The sequence below is a fragment of the Pan paniscus genome, chromosome 16 (genome assembly GCF_029289425.2).
Source record: "Pan paniscus chromosome 16, NHGRI_mPanPan1-v2.0_pri, whole genome shotgun sequence".
Taxonomy (NCBI): Eukaryota; Metazoa; Chordata; class Mammalia; order Primates; family Hominidae; genus Pan; species Pan paniscus.
In genome coordinates, this window is record NC_073265.2 from 39,170,980 (window position 1) to 39,193,365 (window position 22,386).

Consider the following 22,386-nt stretch of genomic DNA (forward strand, 5'->3'; position numbering starts at 1 on the left):
AACGATGTCATCCCTTGACTAGCATATTTGGGTCCTCACTTTTCCATTGTCCTTGTTTCTTTTCTTTTTCACTTAAATCTCTCCACATTTTTTCAAAACATATGGGATATAAACTATGTTCTATCTTTAACTTGAAAATCCTTCAAATTTAACATCAGTTTCTGTGTTAAAAAACAAAAACAAAAAACAAGGCTCACTGCTCAAACGCTTAATTTGTAAATCCTTCAAATTTAGTGTCAGTTTCAATTTTAAAAAACAAAAACAAGGTTCACCACTCAGACATAACTTTTCACTTACCTGCGCTATTCTCTTCTGACATTACAGTGTGGCAGAGAGCAAGTAACCTAAGGAATTCATGAACTTTGGGATCACCCATTTTAATGGATTCCATCAGATTGTGGTCAAAGAACTGAAATTCTCTATCCGCTTGAGATTTGACTGAGAAATCCACAGGCTCTTTTTCCTGTAGGAGAACAACAACAACAAAAATAACCATAAACCTCATTCCAATAATTATCTTTTAAAATTCAAAAATAGTTCCCCCAAGTATTTTTAGTGTATTATTTTGCAGCCTCAAATGTCTGGCACTAAAATGGCTGTTTCATCATTACTGTTAAATATAATCTTCTCATTTCAGAACCATGTACCAAAGAAGTGAACTTTCCAAAAGTATATGGGAAAGAAAAATCACAAAACTATATGGGATGGCTGTACAGATCCTCAAATGCTCAATACAACTTCAAAATACAAAAAAGCACAGAAAATGCAAAGTTTTTTCAAAACCTACTTGACGGCAAAACCTGATCTGACTTGAACCCATTTGTGCAGCAATATCTGACCTGGAATGTTATGTATTTAATGATGGCTTCTTAAAGCCTACCTAATACTTGTGAATTAATATTTTCTAATACAAAAACATTAATGTGTTTGATTACAGGTACTTTCTCAGATGTCACTGGAGTTATTGCATAATAAAAGGGCAGACAACACCATATTGTCTTTCTACAACCAGAAAATCCTGAATTTCTAAATATATCTGGCTCCAAAGTTTTCGATATGGAACTGTGAGCCTGTATCTATTTCAGGAGCAAGCCTACAGAAGGTTCCACTCTGAACACTTACATATAAGAGCTTTATCAGCTGCAGAGTCCACATTTCCTCCCCCGGGATTATTGCTAAAGTTTTTATTCTTAAAGACTCCATTAACTTTTGCAATTGATTCTAAAGTTACAAGAGCAGATAGGATTGTAACTACTTTTTTAAAGAGAAACTCCATTAACTTTTGCAATTGATTCTAAAGTTACAAAAGCAGATAGGATTATAACTACTTTTTTAAAGAGAAACAATGCTGTGGGCAATTGCAATTATCTATTCTGTGTCACAAAGCTTGTTAATACCTACAGTAAAATTGGAGCCACATGTAGGTCCTTTGTTCCTTGAAATCAAATTTATTCTAAAATTAATAATACTGAATAAAATAAGAGATATTTATTATCTCTATAATAGGCCCAACATTATGCTAACAGTTTTATATGGAATATTACATATAATCTTCCTAACAATGATGTGTAGTGGATACTACTATTATCCCCGTTTTACAGATGAGAACCTGAGCATTGCCAAGGCCAACCATATATATCCATCAGCCAGGACTCAAACTTAGCCAAAAATCCATGCTTCAAATACTTTGCCATAACAACTCCTTAATATAATTCTGGATTATTTCCCTGCCCCCTTACTAATAAAATAACGGCTGCCATATATCAAGTGTTTACAGTATACTAGTTTCTTTTTTAAGTACTTTTAATGTTTTCAATCAAAGCAATACATGCAAAGAGTTACAAAATCAAATACTACATTAAGGCATATCTAGTAAAGCAAGAGACTCTTCATGCCCCCACCTCCATCACCACAGCCCCAGTCCCACTCCCCAGAGAAAATTACTCTCAAACTTCAGAAGGTACATCAAATGGTTACCCCAAAAACTGTAAATTATGTACATATATTACCATTTCTGGATTTATAAATATTAGACCTTTTCCAAAATCAGACAAAGATATAAGTCATTTACTTCTCCACTTTCTTTTTCCAAAAATATAGGCATATCCAGTTTAATTTCCTTAATGATTATTTCTGCAACTCTAAGTAACATACAGAAGGCTGTTTTGTTTTGTTTCAGTTCATCAATTATAAACACTCCCTAACTGGTAAGATGAGGTTATTACCCACTCCTCATCTCCTCTTCACTTCTCCCTCCAACCTATTTATTTATTTTTTTTCTATTTCACTATAGAGGTTTAAAACATTTGTGTTCTTTTCTGTAGCCAAACTTAAATACTTTTTATTGGTCTAAAGATTGATTCTAAAAGTTGAAAATGAATAAAAGATATGTACATAAGTCTGTCTTTGAACTATGGTTCACAGCAGAGGAAAATGTGCACTTTGTTATATGGGCCTTCGTGGTGTCACCCACTCAAGGCTGATTGTTTGTCAGGTCTGCTGCTCAGCTGCATCCTGGGATTACTCTCTTGGGCTGGAGTCACTGTTTCCTCACCCCATGCCACTCCCTTTCTTAATTGATTCTCTTGCTTGTAGCATATCTTAAACATATTTCATAAGACAAAGATCATGGGAGGCAAAAGTTATGAGGCTTTCTGCTTGAAAATGTCTTTATCCTGCCTCACACTTGTCTCATGGTTTGACACAATATCGAATTTTAGGTTGAGAGCCATTTGAAGGGATCACTCCACTGTCCTCTGGCATCTTGTGTTGCTGATGGTAAATCTGATGTTAGTCTGACTTTCATCTTTTGGTAAGTGCCCCACTTCTCTCCTTTAAAAGCTTTAAGTTCCTCTCTTTATCCTTTCTGGTTTGTAATTTTAGAGGTATTGATCTTGTTTCATTCATTGTTTCTGAGTATTCAGGAGACTCTTTCAATTGGAAGATTTGGGGAAGTTCTCTTCTGATATTTCTTTATAATTTTCTCCTCTTCATTATTTTTTGGTTGTTTGTTTGTTTGTTTTTCCATTCTTTCATCTAGAAAACAGTCTTAGTTAAATTTTGGATCTGCCAGTTGACCCTTTATTTTGTCTTTATTCTCTGATGTTCTGAGTCTTTCTTTTCATTCTACTTTCTGGGAGAGTCTCTTGACTTAATCTTCCACCCCTTCTATTGAATGTTTTGGTTTGTCAAGATTTTTTTTTAAATTTCCAGAAACTCTTTTCTTTTTTTCCTGACTGTGTTCTCTCCAGAGCATCTTGTTCTTGTTTCATGGATGTTATAACTTCCCAAATCTCTGTGCTGATGTTCGAGTTTTCCAATTTATAGTTTATAACTGTTGGTGGGTTCTGTTCTATTTTCTTAATTATCTTAGGTCATATTTTTTACTGCATTTTGGTTTTTATCTCTCACATTTATCACAGAAATGTTCCTAATGTACAGTGACTTGTTACTGCTCAGGCATCTTTAACACCAAGACTGAGCGAACTCTACAAAGGCAGGACTTATTGGCTATCACGTTTCACTTTAGGGTGAATGAGAGAGAAGGTGGTCCTTGTGATTTCAAGCCCCTAAGATCAAGGATGTAGCAGACTTTTCACTAGGGCACAAAAACCCTCATTAGCTGCCCCAATTCTACCCAGAAAATATGTGCTATGTTTATACTGAAGACCTCTTTTTGCAGGGAGGAATTCAATAGACCTTCACATATTCAATTAAGCCTCACAGGGCCAGGACTAGGTAAGACAAGAGACAGGTATAGTTCACAATATTTAAGGAGGCAAACTCCATGTTTTCATTTGTGCATTCAGAAAACATGTATTGAGTGCCCAGTATGTACCAAGCACTTTTCTAGGTGATAGGGATTCAGAAATGAACAAAACAAAAATCTCTAGCCTCATGGATCTTAGACTATCTATGGTTTGACATTTTTCAGCCAACTATTAAGATATTTGAAACACAAAATATGAGTACTTTAACTCTTATGAAAAGAAATAAATATTAAAAAGAATATTTTAATAGTAATTCCAGTACTGAACACACATATTGTCCAGAATTTCAGGATATATCAGCCATTCATTGATTAATACACAATACAGTATGCTTTCAAATAGGCAGTGAACATTTATTCATCAAATATTTATCATGCACCTACTGTGGGCCAGGCAATGTTTTGAGTGCTGGGGATAGAATGGTAAACCAAATGCTATTCCTGCCCTCAATGAAATCCAGTCTATTTTGGGACACTGAAAAACAGGCCATATATGGTAAGTGCCATGATAAGGCAAGCACGTTGGACCCGGGGGAAGGAAGAGAGGTGTCAGGAAATATTCCCAAACAAGTAACATCTAAGCCAAAGCTGAAGAGATGAGCAGGAGTTACCCAGATAGAAAGGTAGGCAAATATTGTTTCAAGCCAAGGGTATAATTTGCAAAGGCCTATGTGAGAAAGTGAGTGTGGCAATTAAGTACATAGTTTACAGGCCGTGTAGAACTACCACACAATAGAAACTATAAAGCAACCAGCTGACAGTTTCATGATAGGGTCAAAACTGCCCATATCAATATTAACTTTGAATGCGAATGGTCTACATGCCCCACTTAAAAGGCACACAGAGGCAAACTGGATAAAACAAGAGACCCATCTCACATGTAGCAACACCCATAGGCTCAAAGTAAAAAGTTGGAGAAAGTTCTGTCACACAAATGGAAAACAGAAAAGACCAAGGATCACTATTCTTCTAACAGATGAAACACACTGTAAACCAATAACAGTAAAAAAACAAAGAAGGGCATTACCTAATGATAAGGGATATAACTCAACCAGAAGACTTACCTATCCAAAATATATATGCAGTCAATATTGGAACACCCATATTCATAAAACAAGTACTTCTAGACCTACAAAGAGACTTAGCCACACAATAATAGAGGGAGACTCCAACACCCCACTGACAGCTTTAGACAGATCATCAAGGCAGAAAACTAGCAAAGAAATTCTGGACTTGAATTCAATACTTGACCAATTGGACCTAATAGACATCTACATGATACTCTACCCATCAACCACAGAATATACATACTTCTCTTCTGCACGTGACACATACTCCAAGATCAACCACATACTCAGACATAAAGCAAATCTCAACAAAGTCAAAAAAATCAAAATTATATGAATCATATTCTCAGACCAAAGTAGGACAAAAATAGAAATCAATACCAAGAAGATCTCAGAAAACCACACAATTACATGTAAATTAAACACTCCTGAATGACTTTTGCGTAAAGTATGAAATTAAGGCAGAAGTCAAAAATTATTTGAAATAAATGAAAACAGAGACACAACATATCAAAATCTCTGGGATGAGGCAAAAGCAGTAATAAGGGGAAAGTTTATAGTGCTAAACAATTTCCTTAAAAAGTTAGAAAGATCTCAATTAATGACTTAACACATACCTACAAAAAAAAGAACAAGAAAAAATTAACCCCAAAGCTAGCAGAACAAACTAACACCAAAGCTAACAAATGTCACAGCAGAACTGAATGCAATTGAGACCCAAAAGTCTATACAATCAATAAAACCAAAAGTTGGTTTTTTTGAAAGAATAAACAAGATTGATAGACCACTAGCAAGATTAACAAAGAAAAAACAGAGAAAAGATCCAAAAAACATAATAAAAAACACAAATGTGACATTATAATCAATCTCACAGAAACACAAAAGATCCTCAGAGGCTATTATGAATACCTCTATGCACACAAACTAGAAAACCTAGAGGAAGTGGATAAATTCCTGGAAACACACAATATCCCAAGATTGAATCAAGAAGAAATTGAAACCCTGAACAGACCAATATTGAGTTCTGAAATTGAATTAGTAATTTAAAAACCCACAAACCAGAAAAACGTTCAGACCAGATGGATTCACAGCCAAATTCTACCAGATGTATACAGAAAAGCTGGTACCAATTCTATTGAAACTACTACAAAAAAGTGAGCAGGATGGACTCTTCTCTAACTCATTCTACAAAGCCAGCATTCCCCGATAGAAAATATGCCAAAGACACAATGATAAAAGAAAACTACAGGCCAATATCAGAGAAATTCAAATCAAAACCACAATGAGATACCATCTCACACCAGTCAGAATGGCATTAGAAAGCCAAAAACAACAGATGCTGGTGAGGATGTGGAGTAAAGGGAATGCTTATATGTTGGTGGGAGTGTAAATTAGTTCAGCCACTGTGGAAAGCAGTCTGGAGATTTCTCAAATAATCTAAAACAGAACTACCATTTAAGCCAACAGCCCATTACTGGGTATATACCCAAAAGAAAATAAATTGTTCTGCCGAAAATACACATGCACTTGTATGTTCATCATGGTATTATTCACAATAGCAAAGACATGGAATCAACCCAGGTGCCATCAACAATGGACTGGATAAAGAAAATGTGGTACATACACACCATGGAATACTAGACAGCCATAAAAAAGAATGAAATCATGCCCTTTGTAGCCACATGGATGCAGCTGGAGGCCATTACCTTAAGCAAACTAATGTAAGAGCACAAAATCAAACACTATATGTTCTCATTTATAAGTGGGAGCTAAACATTGGGTACACACAGTCATAAAGGTGCAACAATAGACACCAGGGACTGCTACAGCAGGGAGGTAGGGAGTGGGGTAAGGGTTGAAGAACTACCTATTCAGTACTATGTTCACTCCCTGGGTGATGGAATCAATCATACCTCAAATCTCCGCATCATGCAATATACCCATGTAACAAACCTGCACAAGTATCCCTTGAATCTAAATTGAAGTTGAAATTATAAAAAAAATTTTAATCAACAAACAAAATAGACAAAGAAAAATGAGGGTGGTTTATTTGGAAAGACTCTAAGGAGTACCATATGGCTGAAGTATCTGGTTCATGTGGCTGAAAATGAATCTGGAAAGAGAATAAGGGGCTAGGTCCTCAATGACTTAGTCTACAAAAGGCCAAACTCTTCTAGACAATTACTAAGGCTTCTTTCCTCACTTCTGGATGATTTGCCTATTGCACTCTAAAAGTATCTGAAATCAAAAAAGGAGGAATTTTCAGGCAGAGCACCAATTGGTCAATAACATTTAGATTTTTGACTTGTTCATCACAGCATAAAAACAGAGTCCCTCCTTGTCTTGCTAGAATTCACCCTCGAGAGACATAGAGAGAAAGACAGAGAGAGCAAGACAGAGAATGAGAAAGAGAAAGCAAACTATATTTTTAGGGAAATTAATAGAACCCAAGCCACACCTTTTTGAATTAGGTGTGATTGCAACCAAACTGGGAAAAGAAAGAATTATGGTGGGGGATAGGGAGTAGACATTTATAGGGGAGGGGTAATAAAGGGAGAAGAGACAAGATAATACAAAGAGAGCACTCACAGTGGTTAAAATCTCACAGGAAAAAAAGCCCACTAACACAAAATGCTTAGAGGGAAGGAACATAACCTTTATTTACTATAATAGTAAAGGGTGTGAGTCAACTGTCAAGAGGAGGTTCCTGGACTTGGTTTGATCCCAGAGACAAAGAAGGCAAAACTAAACAAGGAATTCCAGAGACAATAAAAATTTCCAGGAAACATGCTGACTCTGGGTTAGCAGAGAGAAAAAGTTTGACCTATTGCCATAGGCTGGTGCAAGGTAACAGCTAATCACATTTAATACAAAATCCTGAACCAGAACAAAGAAATCACCCTTACCCTTATTCCAAAATGAACCTTCTGCAATTAACTGATCAAAGAAAAATTCAGTTCCTACAATAATGAATAATTTTAAAAAAACCTTTATTGAAAAGGGAAGGCTTGTACACTGCTGGTAGGAATATAAATTAGTACACCCTCTATGGAAAACAATATGGATATTTCTCCAAGAAATGAAAGTAGATCTACCATTGAATCCAGCAAACCCACTACTAGGTATCCACCCAAAGGAAAATAAGTCATCATATAAAAAGACACCTGCACACATATTTTTATCAAAGTACAATGCACAATTGCAAAGATACAAAACCAATTTAAAACAGGCATCAACTGATGAGTAAATAAAGAAAATGTGGTATATATACACCGTGGAATACTACTCAGCCATAAAAAAGAATAAAATGTTTTTTTGCAGCAACTTGTATGAGGTTGGAGCCCATTCCTCCAAGTGAAATAACTAAGAAATGGAAAACCAAATACCATATGTCCTCACTTATAAGTGGAAGCTAAGCTATGGGTATGCAAAGGTATATAGAGTGGTGTAACAGACATTGCAGATTCAGAAGCGAGGAGGGTGGGAAGAGGGTAAGTGATAAAAATCTACATATGAGATACAATGCACACTACTCAGGTGATGAGTGCAGTGTAATCTCAGACTTCACGACTGCAATTCATCCATGTAACCAAAAACCACTTGTACCCCAAATGCTATTGAAATAAAACTATATTAAAAATAAAATAAAAAGAAACCTCTATAGGAATCATACAATGATACTACAAAAAAAAGTAATGTACAGAAAAAAATAATAAAAGATGAAGTACATTCACTAGTAATAAAGCAGAAGAAAACTGTGACCAAACATTTCCTCCTTAATTTAAAAAAGGAAAATTGGATGAAGCCAACAATCTATAAAGCAATAACACAAGACAGAAACTTGGGGAGGAGGTATTTAGAAAACAGCAGAAAATAAAATAACATGGCAGTGTTCAAAAAAGAAGAAAAAAATAGGGCTACTGCAGAAACTAAAGTGAAATTGGAGAGAGCACTGGGGTAAAAAAGAAACTACAGAAAACACAGTAGTCCCATATCTCCCCACATCCTAGTGATTTAAAGAGGAATAGAAGTAAGAAAAGTCATTTAAAAAAAAAGTCATTAAAAAAACATGGTGAAACCCGGTCTCTACTAAAAAATACAAAAAATTAGCCAGATGAGGTGGCAGGTGCCTGTAGTCCCAGCTACTCGGGAGGCTGAGGCAGGAGAATGGCATGAACCTGGGAGGCAGAGCTTGCAGTGAGCCGAGATTGCGCCACTGCACTCCAGCCTGGGCGACAGAGCAAGACTCCATCTCAAAAAAAAAAACCAACAATAAAAAGAAATGAACAAAATAAAATTCCAGAAATTAGTCTAAAGAAACAGAGGTATATGAATTACCTGGCAAATAATTCAAAATAGCTGTTGTAAAGATGCTCTACAAGCTCAAGAAAATGATGCATAAGCAAAATTAACAAAAATTTTTTTTATCTTTACAAATATCAACAAAAAGACTTTAAAAAAATTTTTTAAAACAAATTTTGGAGCTGAAGAATACAATAAATGAATTGAAAAATTCACTACAAGGGTTCAACAGCAGACTTGATCAAACAGGAAAAAAATTCACCAAACAAAGACAAGTCATTTGTAATTATCCAGTTAAGGGGAAAAAAGAGAAAAAGAATGAAAAAGGTGAAAAAATCTTTATGGACTCATAGGCCACCATTAAACAGAACAGCTTATGCATTATGAGAGTTTGAGGACAAGAGAGATGGAAAGGACCAGAAAGCTTATTTAAATAAATAATGCCTGATAACTTCCCAAATCTAGAGAAGGAAATGGAGATCCATTTTCAAGAAGCCCAAAGATCACCAAATTAAATGAAACAAACAAAAAAAAACCACACTAAAATATAATCAAATTGTCAAAAGTCAAAGAGAATTTTAAAAACAGGAAGAGAAAAGCAACTCATCATGTACAAGGGAACCTCCACAAGATCATCAGTAGATTTTCCAGCAGAAACCTTGCAGTCCAGGAGGGAGTGGGACAATATTTTCAAAGGGCTGAAAAAAACATCTGCCAACAAAGAATAACAGACCCAGCTAAACTCTCCTTCAAAAATGAAAGAGAGATAAAGACTTTCTCAGAGAGAAACTCTTAGGGAGTGAATCACCACTAGACCTGCCTTACAAGAAATGCCAAAGGGAGTCTTTCAAATTGAAATGAAAGGATGCAAAACAGCAACATGATAGCATGAAAAAATATGAAAGTCATTGGTAAAGGTAAATACATGGATGAATACAGAATACTGTATTACTGTAATGGTGGTAGTTAAATCACTTTTCATTCAAATATAAAAGCTGACAGACCAAACTATTTAAAATAACTGTAACCACAATAGCTTAAAGGTACATAATATGAACAGATGCAAATTGTGACATTTAAAAGTATAGCATTTTTGTATGTGATTTAACTTAAGTTGTTATCAACTTAAACTATCATAACTATAAGATATCTTATGTAATCTCCAAGGCAACCAGAAAAAGTACCTATAGAACTTACATAAAAGAAAAACAGAAAGGAATCAAAGCATCTTAATACGAAAGACTGACAAAACACAAAGGAAGACAGCAAGAGACAAAAAGACAAAAGAACTACTATATAACAGAAAATGAGTAACAAAATGGTAATAGTAAATCCTTTCCTGTAATAATTACTTTAAATGTGAATGGATTAAGTTCACCAATTAAAAGACATAAAGTGATTAAATGGATTTTTAAAAAATCATCACCCAACTATATGCTGCCTGCAAGAAACTCACTTGAGATTTAAGGACACACATAGTCTAAAAGTGAAGGGATGGAAAAAAATATTCCATGAAAATGGCAAACAAAAGAGAGAAGAGGTGGTCATATTTAAGAGACACAGCGGACTTTAAGTCAAAAGCCATTACAAGAGACAAATATGGACATTTCATAAAAGGGTCAATCCACCAGGATGATATAGCAATTATAAGTCTACATGCCCCCAACATCAGATCATCGAAATATATGAAGCAACCATTGACAGAACTGAAGGGAGACTTAGACAGCATTACAATAATAGTAAGAGGTGTCAATATTTCACTTTCAACACTAGATAGGAAATCCAGACAGATCAATAAGGAAACAGAGGACTTGAACAACCCTATAAGACCAAATGGACCCAACATATATACAACAAAACATTCTGCCCAACAACAGCAGAATGCACATTCTGTGTGAAGGTAGCACAGACTATTGCCAAGAATAGATCACATGTTAGAGCACAAAAGAAATCTCAACAAATTTAAGATTAAGATTATGTCAAATATATTTTCTGACCACAATGTGATGAAACTAGAAATCAATAGCAAAAGGAAAAGTGGAATCCTCACCAAAATGTGGAAATTAAATAGTATTCTTGAATAGCCACTGGCTCAAAAAAGAAATTTGAAAATATTTCAAGACAAATGAAAGTGAAATACAACATGCCAAACCTCATGGCATATAGCAAAAGCAGTACTAAGGAGGAAGTTCATAGCAATAAATGCATATAATTAAAAGAAGAATGATCTCAGACAATTTAATTTTATACCTCAAAGAGCTAGAGTCATGTAACAAAAAGCTAAAATAAATAAAACCATGAGGGAAAGAAAAAACATGATGACAGAAATTAAGAGAATCTTAAGAGACTTACGAAAAGTTATAGACCAACAAAGTGGAAACACTAGAAAAACAGACAAACTCCTAGAAACATAAAACCTACCAAAACTAAATCATGAAAAATAGAAAGTCTAAGCATACCCAGAGCTAGTATAGAGAGTGAATCAGTAATCTGAAACCTCCTGACAAAGAAAAGCCCAAGACCAGATGGTTTCACTGGTGAATTCTACCAAACATGTAGAGTATAATTAATGCCAATCCTACTCAAACTCTTCCAAAAAAATTGATCAAGAGGGAACACTTCCAAACTCATTTTGAAGGCCAGTATTATTCTGACAACAAAACCAGACAAAGACAACACAAGAAAAGTATATACAAGCTGATTACCCCAATTAACATGCAAAAATCCCCAACAAAAGACTAGTAAATTGAATCACATTAAAAGGATCATATGCTACAACAAAGTGGGATTTATTCCTGGGATTGAAGGATGATTCAACATACAAAAATCAATATGAAACACCACATTAACAGAACAAAGAATAAAATCACATGATCATCTCAAAATATGCAGAAAAAGCATTTGACAAAATTAAACATCCATTCATGATTTAAAAAGAAACTCTCAACAAAAAAGAAACAGCAGAAAAATACCTTATAATAATAAAGTCCATATATGAAAAACTCACAGATAACATCATACTCAATGTCAAAAAACTGAAAGCTTTTTCTGTAAAATCAAGAACATGGCAGGGATGCCCATTCTCATCACTTCTACTAGATGTAATACTAGTAGTCCTAGCCAGTGCAGTTAGACAAGAAAAAGAAAGAAAAGGCACATCAATTGGAAAGGAAGAAATAAAAATGTCCCTATGTGAAGATGATGCTATCTTACATATCCTAGGTGCACCATTTTTTAAAAATATTAAAATAAATGAATTCTGTAAAGTTACAAGACAAAAAATTTTAAAAAGTAAAGTTGCAGTACAAAAATCAGTTACATTTCTATATAGTAACAACAAGCAACCCCCAAAAATGAAGAAAACGATCTCATCTAAAGTAACATCAAAAAGAATACAACACTAAGGAATAACATTAACGAAGGAGATGAAAGACTTGTAGTAAATTCTTATGATTATATGTTGCCTTTGCATTCATTTTGAATATAATTCAACTTTCTCAGTCCAGAAGCAGGGCTCAGTCATCCTTAACACACTTCCCAGTTCTATACCACACACAAACGGACTAAGCCAGTAGCCACAGATTAGAACTTAGAAGCATCTTCTCTTGCCTAGCAGACTGGGTTCCCCAATTTCCTGTTGCTTCCTTTAAACAGATCATTCAAGCATTTTCCTGTGAGCTTAAAGTGACCCAAACTCTATTTCCTTACATATCCTGCTAATTAATCCTTTTTTTTTTTTTTAAATCTCTCTGCCTGACTCTTCCTTCCTGTTTCTTGCAACCCAGGGATGAAGGACTGCCCTCCTAACCTATTACACCCTCCTTGCCCAGGATCTCTAAGTAAAAATATTTGAACTTATTTCTTATCGTGGTGGTGTATTGAATTTACATCTTCCATCTGAAGAAGGAGGGGCTGCCCCAGACTGGGTTGTTCCTGGAACACTGGGAAGAACACAAGGCCTAGCTCCCAGCACCGGGACAATGGTCAGCCAGGCATAAACTGAACACTGGTCAGACAAGAGCCACAGGAGTGTCTGCCAATATAAACAAGTTTCCCATGTGAAGGACTCCTTGGCAAATGATCAGACAACTAAGCATTAGGTCACCCGCCAGGTAAAAGAAATATCCCCTGAAAGGCACACTGTAAACATCTATGTCCAGCTCTCCTTCATTTCTATCATGGTAGGGTTGTTGCTAGCTGCTCTGGCGCTGGAGCCCCAATTTGAGCTGGGGGCTCTCAAAACCCTTGCACACTGAAAATTAGAAAACATTGATGAGGCCGGGTGCAGTGGCTCATGCTTGTAATCCCAGCATTTTGAGAAGCCAAGGTAGGCGGATCACGAAGTCAGGAGATTGAGACCATCCTGGCCAACATGGTGAAACCCTGTCTCTACTAAAATACAAAACATTAGCCGGGCGTGGTGACACGTGCCTGTAGTCCCAGCTACTTGGGAGGCTGAGGCAGAGGAATCACTTGAACCTGGGAGGCAGAGGTTGCAAGTGAGCTGAGATCTCACCACTGCACTCCAGCCTGGCGACTGGCAACAGAGTGAGACTCCGTCTCAAAAAAAAAAAAAAAAAAAAAAAAAGAAAACATTGATGAAAGCAATCAAAGACACAAATAAATGAATATGTATCCAATGGTCTTGGAGTAGAAGACTTAATATTGTTAAAATCTCCATATTGCCCAAAGTGAACCATAGAAATCCCCATCAAAATTCCAATGGTATTTTTTTTACAGAAGTATTAAAAAAATTCTAAAATTCATATGGAACCACAAATGACCCCAGATAGCTAAAACTATCTTGAGGAAGAAGGACCAAGCTGGGGTCCTCACAATTCCTGATTTCAAACATGTTACAAGCTACAGCCATCAAAGCAGTGGGGTACTGGTATCCCCAGTAAAGACAGACACAGACCAGTGGAATAGAATAGAGAACACAGAAATAAACCCACACATAAACAGATGAATGAATTTCAACAAGGGTTCCAAGACTATACAGCAGGGAAAGGATAGTCTTTTCAACAAACAGAGTGAGGAAAACTAGATATGCACAGGCAAAAGAAAAAAATGGACCATTATCTTACATCTAACACAAAAATCAAATTAAAATACATTGAAAATTGAAACATAATCCCTGAAACTATAAAACTCCTAGAAGAAAACATGGAAGAAAAGCTTCATAACAATGGTCTTGACAATGACTTCTTGCATAGACATGACAACAAAAGCACAGACAATGAAACCAAAAACAAATAAGTGGAATTATATCAAATGTAAAAGTCTCTGCTCAGGACCGGGCGCAATGGCTTATGCCTGTAATCCCAGCACTTTGGGAGGTCGAGGCGGCAGATCAGGAGGTCAGGAGTTCGAGACCAGCCTGGCCAGCATGGTGAAACGCTGTCTCTACTAAAAATACAACAACAACAAAAAAATCAGCCAGGCATGGTGGCACACGCCTGTAGTCCCAGCTACTTGGGAGGCTGAGGCAGGAGAATTGTTTGAACCTGGCAGATGGAGGTTGCAGTGAGCCAAGATTGTGCCACTGCACTCCAGCCTGGGTGACAGAGTGAGACTCTGTCTCAAAAAAAAAAAAAAAAAAAAAAAAAAAAAAGACTGCTCAGCAAAGGAAATAATCAACAGAGTGAAAAGGCAACTTATGGAATGGGAGGAAATATGTGCAGATCATATATCTGATAAGGGGTTACTAGCCTGTTGAGCTTTTTTTCATATGTTTGTTGGCCATGTAAATGTCTTCTTTTGAGAAGTGTCTGTTCATATACTTTGCCGACTTTTTGATGGAGTTGTCTTTTTCTTGTAAATATGTTTACGTTCCTTGTAAATTATGGATATTAGACCTTTGTCAGATGGGTAGATTGCAAAATTTTTCTCCCATTCTGTAGGTAGCCTGTTCACTCTGATGATAGTTTCTTTTGCTGTGCAGAAGCTCTTTAGTTTAATTACATCCCATCAGTCAATTTTGGATTTTGTTGCAATTCCTTTTGGCATTTTTGTAATGAAGTCTTTGCCCATGTCTATCTCTTGAATGGTATTGCCTAGGTTTTCTTCTGCTGAATAGAAGATCCTTTCCCTATTGCTTGTTGTTGTCAGGTTCGTCGAAGATCAGATGGTTGTAAATGTGTGGTCTTATTTGTGAGGTCTCTGTTCTGCCCCACTAGTCTATATGTTTGTTTTGGTACTGGTATTATGCTGTTTTGGTTATGGTAGCCTGGTAGTATAGTTTGAAGTCAGGTAGCATGATGCCTCCAGCCTTGTTATTTTTGCTTAGGATTGTCTTGGCTATACAGGGTCTTCTTCAATTCCATATGAAATTTAACATAGCTTTTTCTAATTCTGTGAAGAATGACAATGGTAGTTTGATGGGAATAGCATTGAATCTATAAATTACTTTGGGCAGTATGGCCATTTTCATGATATTGATTCCTCCTATCCATGAGCATGGAATGTTTTCCCATTTGTTTGTGTTCTCTCTTATGTCCTTGAGCAGTGGTTTGTAGTTCTCCTTGAAGAAGTCCTTCACATCCTTTGTTTGCTGTATTCCTTGGTATTTTATTCTCTTCGTAGTGATTGTGAATGCGAGTTCATTCATTATTTGGCTCTCTGCTTGCCTATTGTTGGTGTAAAGGAATGTTTGTGATTTCTGCACATTGATTTTGTATCCTGAGACTTTGCTGAAGTTGCTTATCAGTTCAAGAAGTTTTTGTGCTGAGACGATGGGGTTTTCTAAATATAAAATCATATCGTATGCCAACAAAGACAATTTGACTTCCTCTCTTCCTATTTGAATACCCTTTATTTCTTTCTCTTGCCTGACTACCCTGGCCAGAACTTTCAATATTATGTTGAATGGGAATGGTGAGAGAGGGCATCTTGCACTGGTTTTCAAAGGGAATGCTTCCAGCTTTTGCCCATTCAATATGATATTGGTTGTGGGTTTGTCATAAATAGCTATTATTTTGAGATATGTCCCATCAATACCTAGCTTATTGAGAGTTTTTAACATTAAGGGATGTTAAAGTTTATCAAAGGCCTTTTCTGCATCTATTGAGAAAATCATGGGATTTTTGTCTTTGGTTCTGTTTATGTGATGGATTATGTTTATTGATTTGCATATGTTGAACCAGCCTTGCATCCCAGGGATGAAGCTGACTTGATCATGGTGGATAAGTTTTTTGATGTGCTGGTGGATTCAGTTTGCCAGTATTTTATTGAAGATTTTTGCATCGATGTTCATCAGGGATATTGGCCTGAAGTTTTCTTTTTTTGTTGTGTCTCTTCCTGGTTTTGGTATCAGGATGATGCTGGCTTCATAAAATGAGTATGGAGGAGTCCCTCCTTTTCAATTGTTTGAAATAGTTTCAGAAGGAATGGTACCAGCTCCTCCTTGTATTTCTGGTACAATTCAGCTGTGAATCTGTCTGGTCCTGGGCTTTTTTTGGTTGGTAGGCTATTAATTACTGCCTCAATTTCAGAGCTTGTTATTGGTCTACTCAAGGATTCAACTTCTTCCTGGTTTAGTCTTGATAAGGTGTATGCATCCAGGAATTTATCCATTTCTTCTAGGTTTTCTAGTTTATTAGTGTAGTGGTGTTTATAGTATTCTCTGATGGTAGTTTGTGTTTCTGCGAGGTCAGTGGTGATATCCCCTTTATCATTTTTTATTGTGTCTGTTTGATTCTTCTCTCTCTTCTTCTTTTTTAGTCTAGCTAGCCATCTATGTATTAACTAAAAAAAAAAAACAACAAAAAACAGCTCCTGGATTCGTCGATTTTTTGGAGGGTTTTTTGTGTCTCTATCTCCTTCAATTCTTCCATGCTGTTAGTTATTTCTTGTCTTCTGCTAGCTTTTGGATTAGTTTGCTCTTGCCTCTCTAGCTCTTTTAATTGTAATGTTAGGGTGTTGATTTGAGAACTTTCTAGCTTTCTGATGTGGGCATTTAGTGCTATAAATTTCCCTCTTAATGCTGCTTTAGCTGTGTCTCAGAGATTCTGGTACACTGTCTCTTTGTTCTCATTGGTTTCAAAGAACTTCTTGATTTCTGCCTTAATTTCATTACCCAGGAGTCATTCAGAAGCAGGTTGTTTAATTTCCATGAAATTGTGTCATTTTGAGTGAGTTTCTTAATCCTGAGTTCTAATTTAATTGCACTGTGGTCTGAGAGACCGTTTTTTTGTGATTTCAGTTCTTTTGCATTTGCTGAGGAGTGTTTTACGTCCAATTATGTGTTCAATTTTAGAATAAGTGCCATGTGGCACTAAGAAGAATGTATATTCTGTTGATCTGGGGTAGACAGTACTGTAGACATCTACTAGGTCCACTTGATCCAGAGCTGATTTCAAGTGCTGAATATCCTTGGTAATTTGCAGTCTCATTGATGTGTCTAATACTGACAGTGGGATGTTAAAGTCTCCCACTATTATTGTGTGGGAGTCTAAGTCTCTGTAGGTCTCTAAGAACTTGTTTTATGAATCTGGTTGCTCCTGTACTGGGTGCATATATACTCAGAATAGTTAACTCTTCTTGTTGAATTGTTCCCTTTACCATTATGTAATGCCCTTCTTAGTCTTTTTTTTATCTTTCTTGGTTTAAAGTCCAATTTGTCAGAGACTAGGATTGCAAACCCTGCTTTTTTTTGCTTTCCATTTTCTTGATAAATTTTCCTCCATCCCTTTATTTGGAGCCTGTTTCTTTGCACATAAGGTGAGTCTCCTGAATACAGCACACTAGTGGGTCTTGATTCCCTATCCAATTTCCCAATCTGTGCCTTTTCATTGGGGCATTTAGCTCATTTATATTTAAGGTTAGTATCGTTATATGTGAATTTGATCCTGTCATCATGATGCTATTTGGTTATTTTGCACACTAGTTGATGCGGTCTCTTCATAGTGTCATTGGTCTTTATAATTTAATGTATTTTTTCAGTGGCTGGTATGGGTTTTTCCTTTCCATATTCAGTGTTTCTTTGAGGAGCTCTTGCACAGCAGGCTTGGTGGTAACAAAATCCCTCAGCATTTGCTTATCTGGAAAGGATTTTATTTCTCCTTCACTTATGAATCTTAGTTTGGCTGGATACGAAATCCTGGGTTGAAAATTCTTTTCTTTAAGAATGTTGAATACTGACCCCCAATCTCTTCTGGCTTGTAGAGTTTCTGCTGAGAGACCTGCTGTTAGTCTGATGGGCTTCCCTCTGTGGGCAACATAGCCTTACTCTCTGGCTGCCCTTAGCAGTTTTTCCTTCATTTTGACCTTGGAGAATCTAAAGATTATATGCCTTGGGGTTGATCTTCTCATGGAGTATCTTAATGATGTTCTCTGTATTTCTTGAATTTGCATGTTGGACTGTCTTGCTAGGTTGGGGAAGTTCTCCTGGATAATATCCTAAAGTGTTTCTTTTCAGATTGTTTCCATTTTCCCCTTCTCCTTCTGGTCCTCCAATCAATCATAGGTTTGGTGTTTTTATGAAGTCCCATATTTCTTGGAGCTTTGTTCCTTACTTTTCGTTCTTTTTTTCTCTATTCTTGTCTGCTTGTCTTATTTCAGTAAGGTAGTCTTTGAACTCTGATATCCTTTCTTCTGTTTGGTCAATTCGGCTGTTGATACTTGTATATATTTCACGAACTTCTCATACTGTGTTTTTCAGCTCCATCAGGTCATTTATGTTCCTCTCTAAACTGATTATTCCAGTTAGCAATTCCTCTAACCTTTTATCAAGATTCTTAGGTTCTTTGCATTGGGTTAGAACACGCTCCTTTAGCTCATCATAGTTTTTTATTACCCATTTTCTGAAGCCTACATCTACCAATTCACCCATCTGATCCTCTGTCCAGTTCTGCACCCTTGATGGAGAGATGTTGCAATCATTTGGAGGAGAAGAGGTGCTCTAGCCTTTTGGGTTTTCAGCACTTTTTTTTGTTAATTCTTTCTCATCTTCATGAGTTTGTCTCATTTTGGTCTTTGAGGCTGCTGACTCTTGGATGGGGTTTTTGTGGGGGCCTTTTGTTGTTGTTGTCAATACTGTTGTTGCTTTCTGCTTGTTTTTCTTTCAATAGTCAGGTTCCTCTTCTGCAGGGCTGCTGCAGTTTGCTGGGGGTTCACTTCAGGCCTTATTCATCTGATTCACTCCCATGCCTGGAGATGTCACTCAAGGAGGCTGGAGAGCAGCAAAAATGGGTGCCTTCTCCTTCTGGGACCTCTGACCTCGAGGGGCACCAACCTGATGCCAGTAGGATCACTCTTGTATAGGGTGTCTGACAACCCCTGTTGAAGGGTCTTGCCCAGCAGGGTGGCATGGGGAGCAGGACCCATTTAACGAAGCACTTTGTCTCTTGGTGGAGGGGCTGTGTTTCACTGGGTGGAAACCCATTTAATCTGGGCTGCCCAGATTCCTCAGAACAACCAGGAGGAGAGGCTAAGTCTGCTGGTGTGCAGAGACTGCGGCCACCCCTCCCCCTAGGGGCTCAGGTCCAGGGAAAGCCAAATCCTATCCCTAAGTCTCTGGCTGGAGTTACTGGAGACCCTACAGGGAAGCCCAGCTCACTGAGAAGGATGGGTCAGGGTTAGACCCGAAGAGGCCCTCTGGCCGCAGACTACCACAGCCAGTGTGTTGAGCTGTGGGGACAAGTCTTGGGACCAAGCTGTTCAGCCTCCCTGGCTCCAGCAGGGGAAAAGTGCATCCTGGAGCTACAGAAATTGGTGCTGCCCTTCCCCCACCCAGGGAGCTTAGCATGTTAGGCGGTTGTGAGTCCCATTGCTGATTGCTGCTCCTTCCTCAAGGAGCTCAAAAGGCTTAAACAGCAGGCAGCAGCAGCCAGTGGTGGTCACCCCTCCCTCGGGGAGTTCAGCAGGGCTTAAGCAGATTCCAGCTGAGAATGTGCACATTCCGGAGTTGGGATGCTAGACCTTGGTGGGTTTGCAAGTGGGATCTTCTGATCAGTGGGTTGCACAGTTCTGTGGAAAAAGCACAGTTTCCCTGGCTGGGTAGCGTGCTCACTCACTGCCTCCCTTGGCTGGAGGCAGGGGGTTCCCCTTCTCTGTATGTCTCTCAGGTAGGCCGCCCACCACACTGCTCTTCCTTCTCTCCGTGGGTCATGCCAGCCTTCTAGTCAATTTTGAAGAGAGAACCTGGATACCTTGGTTGCCGGTGAAGGATTCACATGCTTATTATGGCTTTTTTTATGGGAGCCTCTGAATGTCACTGCTACTAGTCAGCCATTTTGGCCCTGCCCTGGCTTCCCTACTTTTGAGGGTTTGGGTCTCAGACTGGCTTTCTTGCTCCTCAGCTTGCAGATGGCCTATTGTGGGACTTCATCTTGTGACTGTGTGAGTCAATTCTCCTTAATAAACTCCCCTTCGTGTATACATATATCCTATTAGTTCTGTCCTTCTAGAGAACCCTGACTAATACAGCAACAAAACAATTGATAAGTAGGACCTAATTAAACTAAAGAGCTTCTGCACAGCAAGAGAACCATCAAGAGAGTAAAAAGACAACCCACAGATTGGGAGAAAATACTCACAAACTATGCATTCAACAAAGACTTAATATCGAGAATTGATAAGGAACTTAAATCATCAAGCAAAAAATGAATATTCCTACTAAAAAGTCAGCAAAGGACATGAACAGACACTTCTCAAAAGAAGACATACAAGCGGCAAACATGAAAAAATGCTCATGATCATTAATCATCAGAGAAATGCAAATCAAAATCACAACAAGATACCATCTCACACCAGTCAGAAAAATTTTTGTTAAAAAATCAAAAAACAACAGATGTTGGTGAGGCTGCGGAGAAAAGGGGACACTTACACATTCTTGGTGCAAATGAAATGAGTCCAGCCACTGTGGAGAGCCATTTGGAGATTTCTCAGAAAACTAACAGTTGAACTACCATTTGACTCAGCAACCCTATTACTGGGTAATTCCCAAAAGAAAATAAATCATTCTACAGAAGGGACACCTACACCCACATGCCTATCACATTGCTATTCATAACAGCAAAAAACATAGAATAAACCCAGATGCCCATCAGCGGTGGATAGGATTAAGAAAATGTGGTAAATATACACTATGCAGTACTATGCAGCCATTAAAAAATGAACAAAATTATATTCTTTGCAGCTACACAGATGCAGCTGGAGGCCATTATCTTAAGCAAACTAATGCAGAAACAGAAAACCAAATACCACATGTTCTCACTTATAAGTGGAAGCTAAACATTGGGCACACATGGACACAAAGATGGGAACAATAGCCAGTGGGAATTACTAGAGGTAGCATAGAGAGAGGAGAACAGGAGCTGAAAAACTACCTCTTGGGTACTGTGCTTACTACCTGGGTGATGGGTTCAACTGTATCCCAAACCTCAGCATTCTGCAATATGCCTTTGTAACAAACCTGCACATGTACCCCGATTCTAAAACAAAAGTGGAAGAAAGAAAACAAACAAACAAAAAACACACAAACAAAACAGAAAATCCCAAGTATTGTTGAGGATGTAGAAAGATTGGAATCCTGGTGCACTGTTCATAGAAATGTAAAATGGTGTAGTCACGATAGAAAACACTATGAAAGTTCCTCAAAAAATTAAAAATAAAACTACCATACTATCCTGCAATCTCTTATATGTCCAAAAGAATGGAAATCAGGATCTTGAAAAGATATTTGCATTCCCATGTTCATTGCAGCATTATCACAATAGCCAAGAGGTGGAAGCAACCTAAATGTCCATGAATAGACAAACAGATAAGGGAAATGTGATAGATACGTACAATGGAATATTATTCAGCCATAAAAAAGGAGGAAATCCTGTCATGCTACAATATGGATGACTCTTGGCATTATTATAAATGAAAAGCGCTGGTCACAGAATGACAAATACAGAATTATTCCACTTTTATGAGATCTCTAAAGCACTCAAACTCATCGAAACATGAAATAAAATGGTTCTTGCTAGAGACTGGGGAAATGAGAATATGGTGATTTGCTGTGAAATTAGTATAGAGTTTCAGTCATGCAACATTAAAAAAATTCTACAGATTTGCTATGAGCTTACAGTTAACACTACCATACTCAACACTAAAAAAGTTGTTAAGCGTAAAAAATAGAAACAAAATGAATAAAATGGAATTAAATAAAGAACAGAAAAAAATAGTGGGAAAGATTCAATAGTAAATATGATCCCTATTAAGGGATTACTGACTTCTGGAATGTACAATATATACTTTTAA

General features: G+C 37.2%; 1 protein-coding gene across 1 annotated transcript in view; it reads right to left on the bottom strand.

Moving 5' to 3' along the window:
* Positions 1 to 22,386, bottom strand: part of ATP8B4 (ATPase phospholipid transporting 8B4 (putative)) — a 266,536-nt gene that overhangs the window by 75,391 nt on the left and 168,759 nt on the right. The window contains exon 17 of the mRNA XM_063596635.1: positions 298 to 463. Within this exon, the coding sequence (XP_063452705.1) occupies positions 298 to 463 (166 nt within the window). The remainder of the gene's footprint in view (positions 1 to 297; positions 464 to 22,386) is intronic.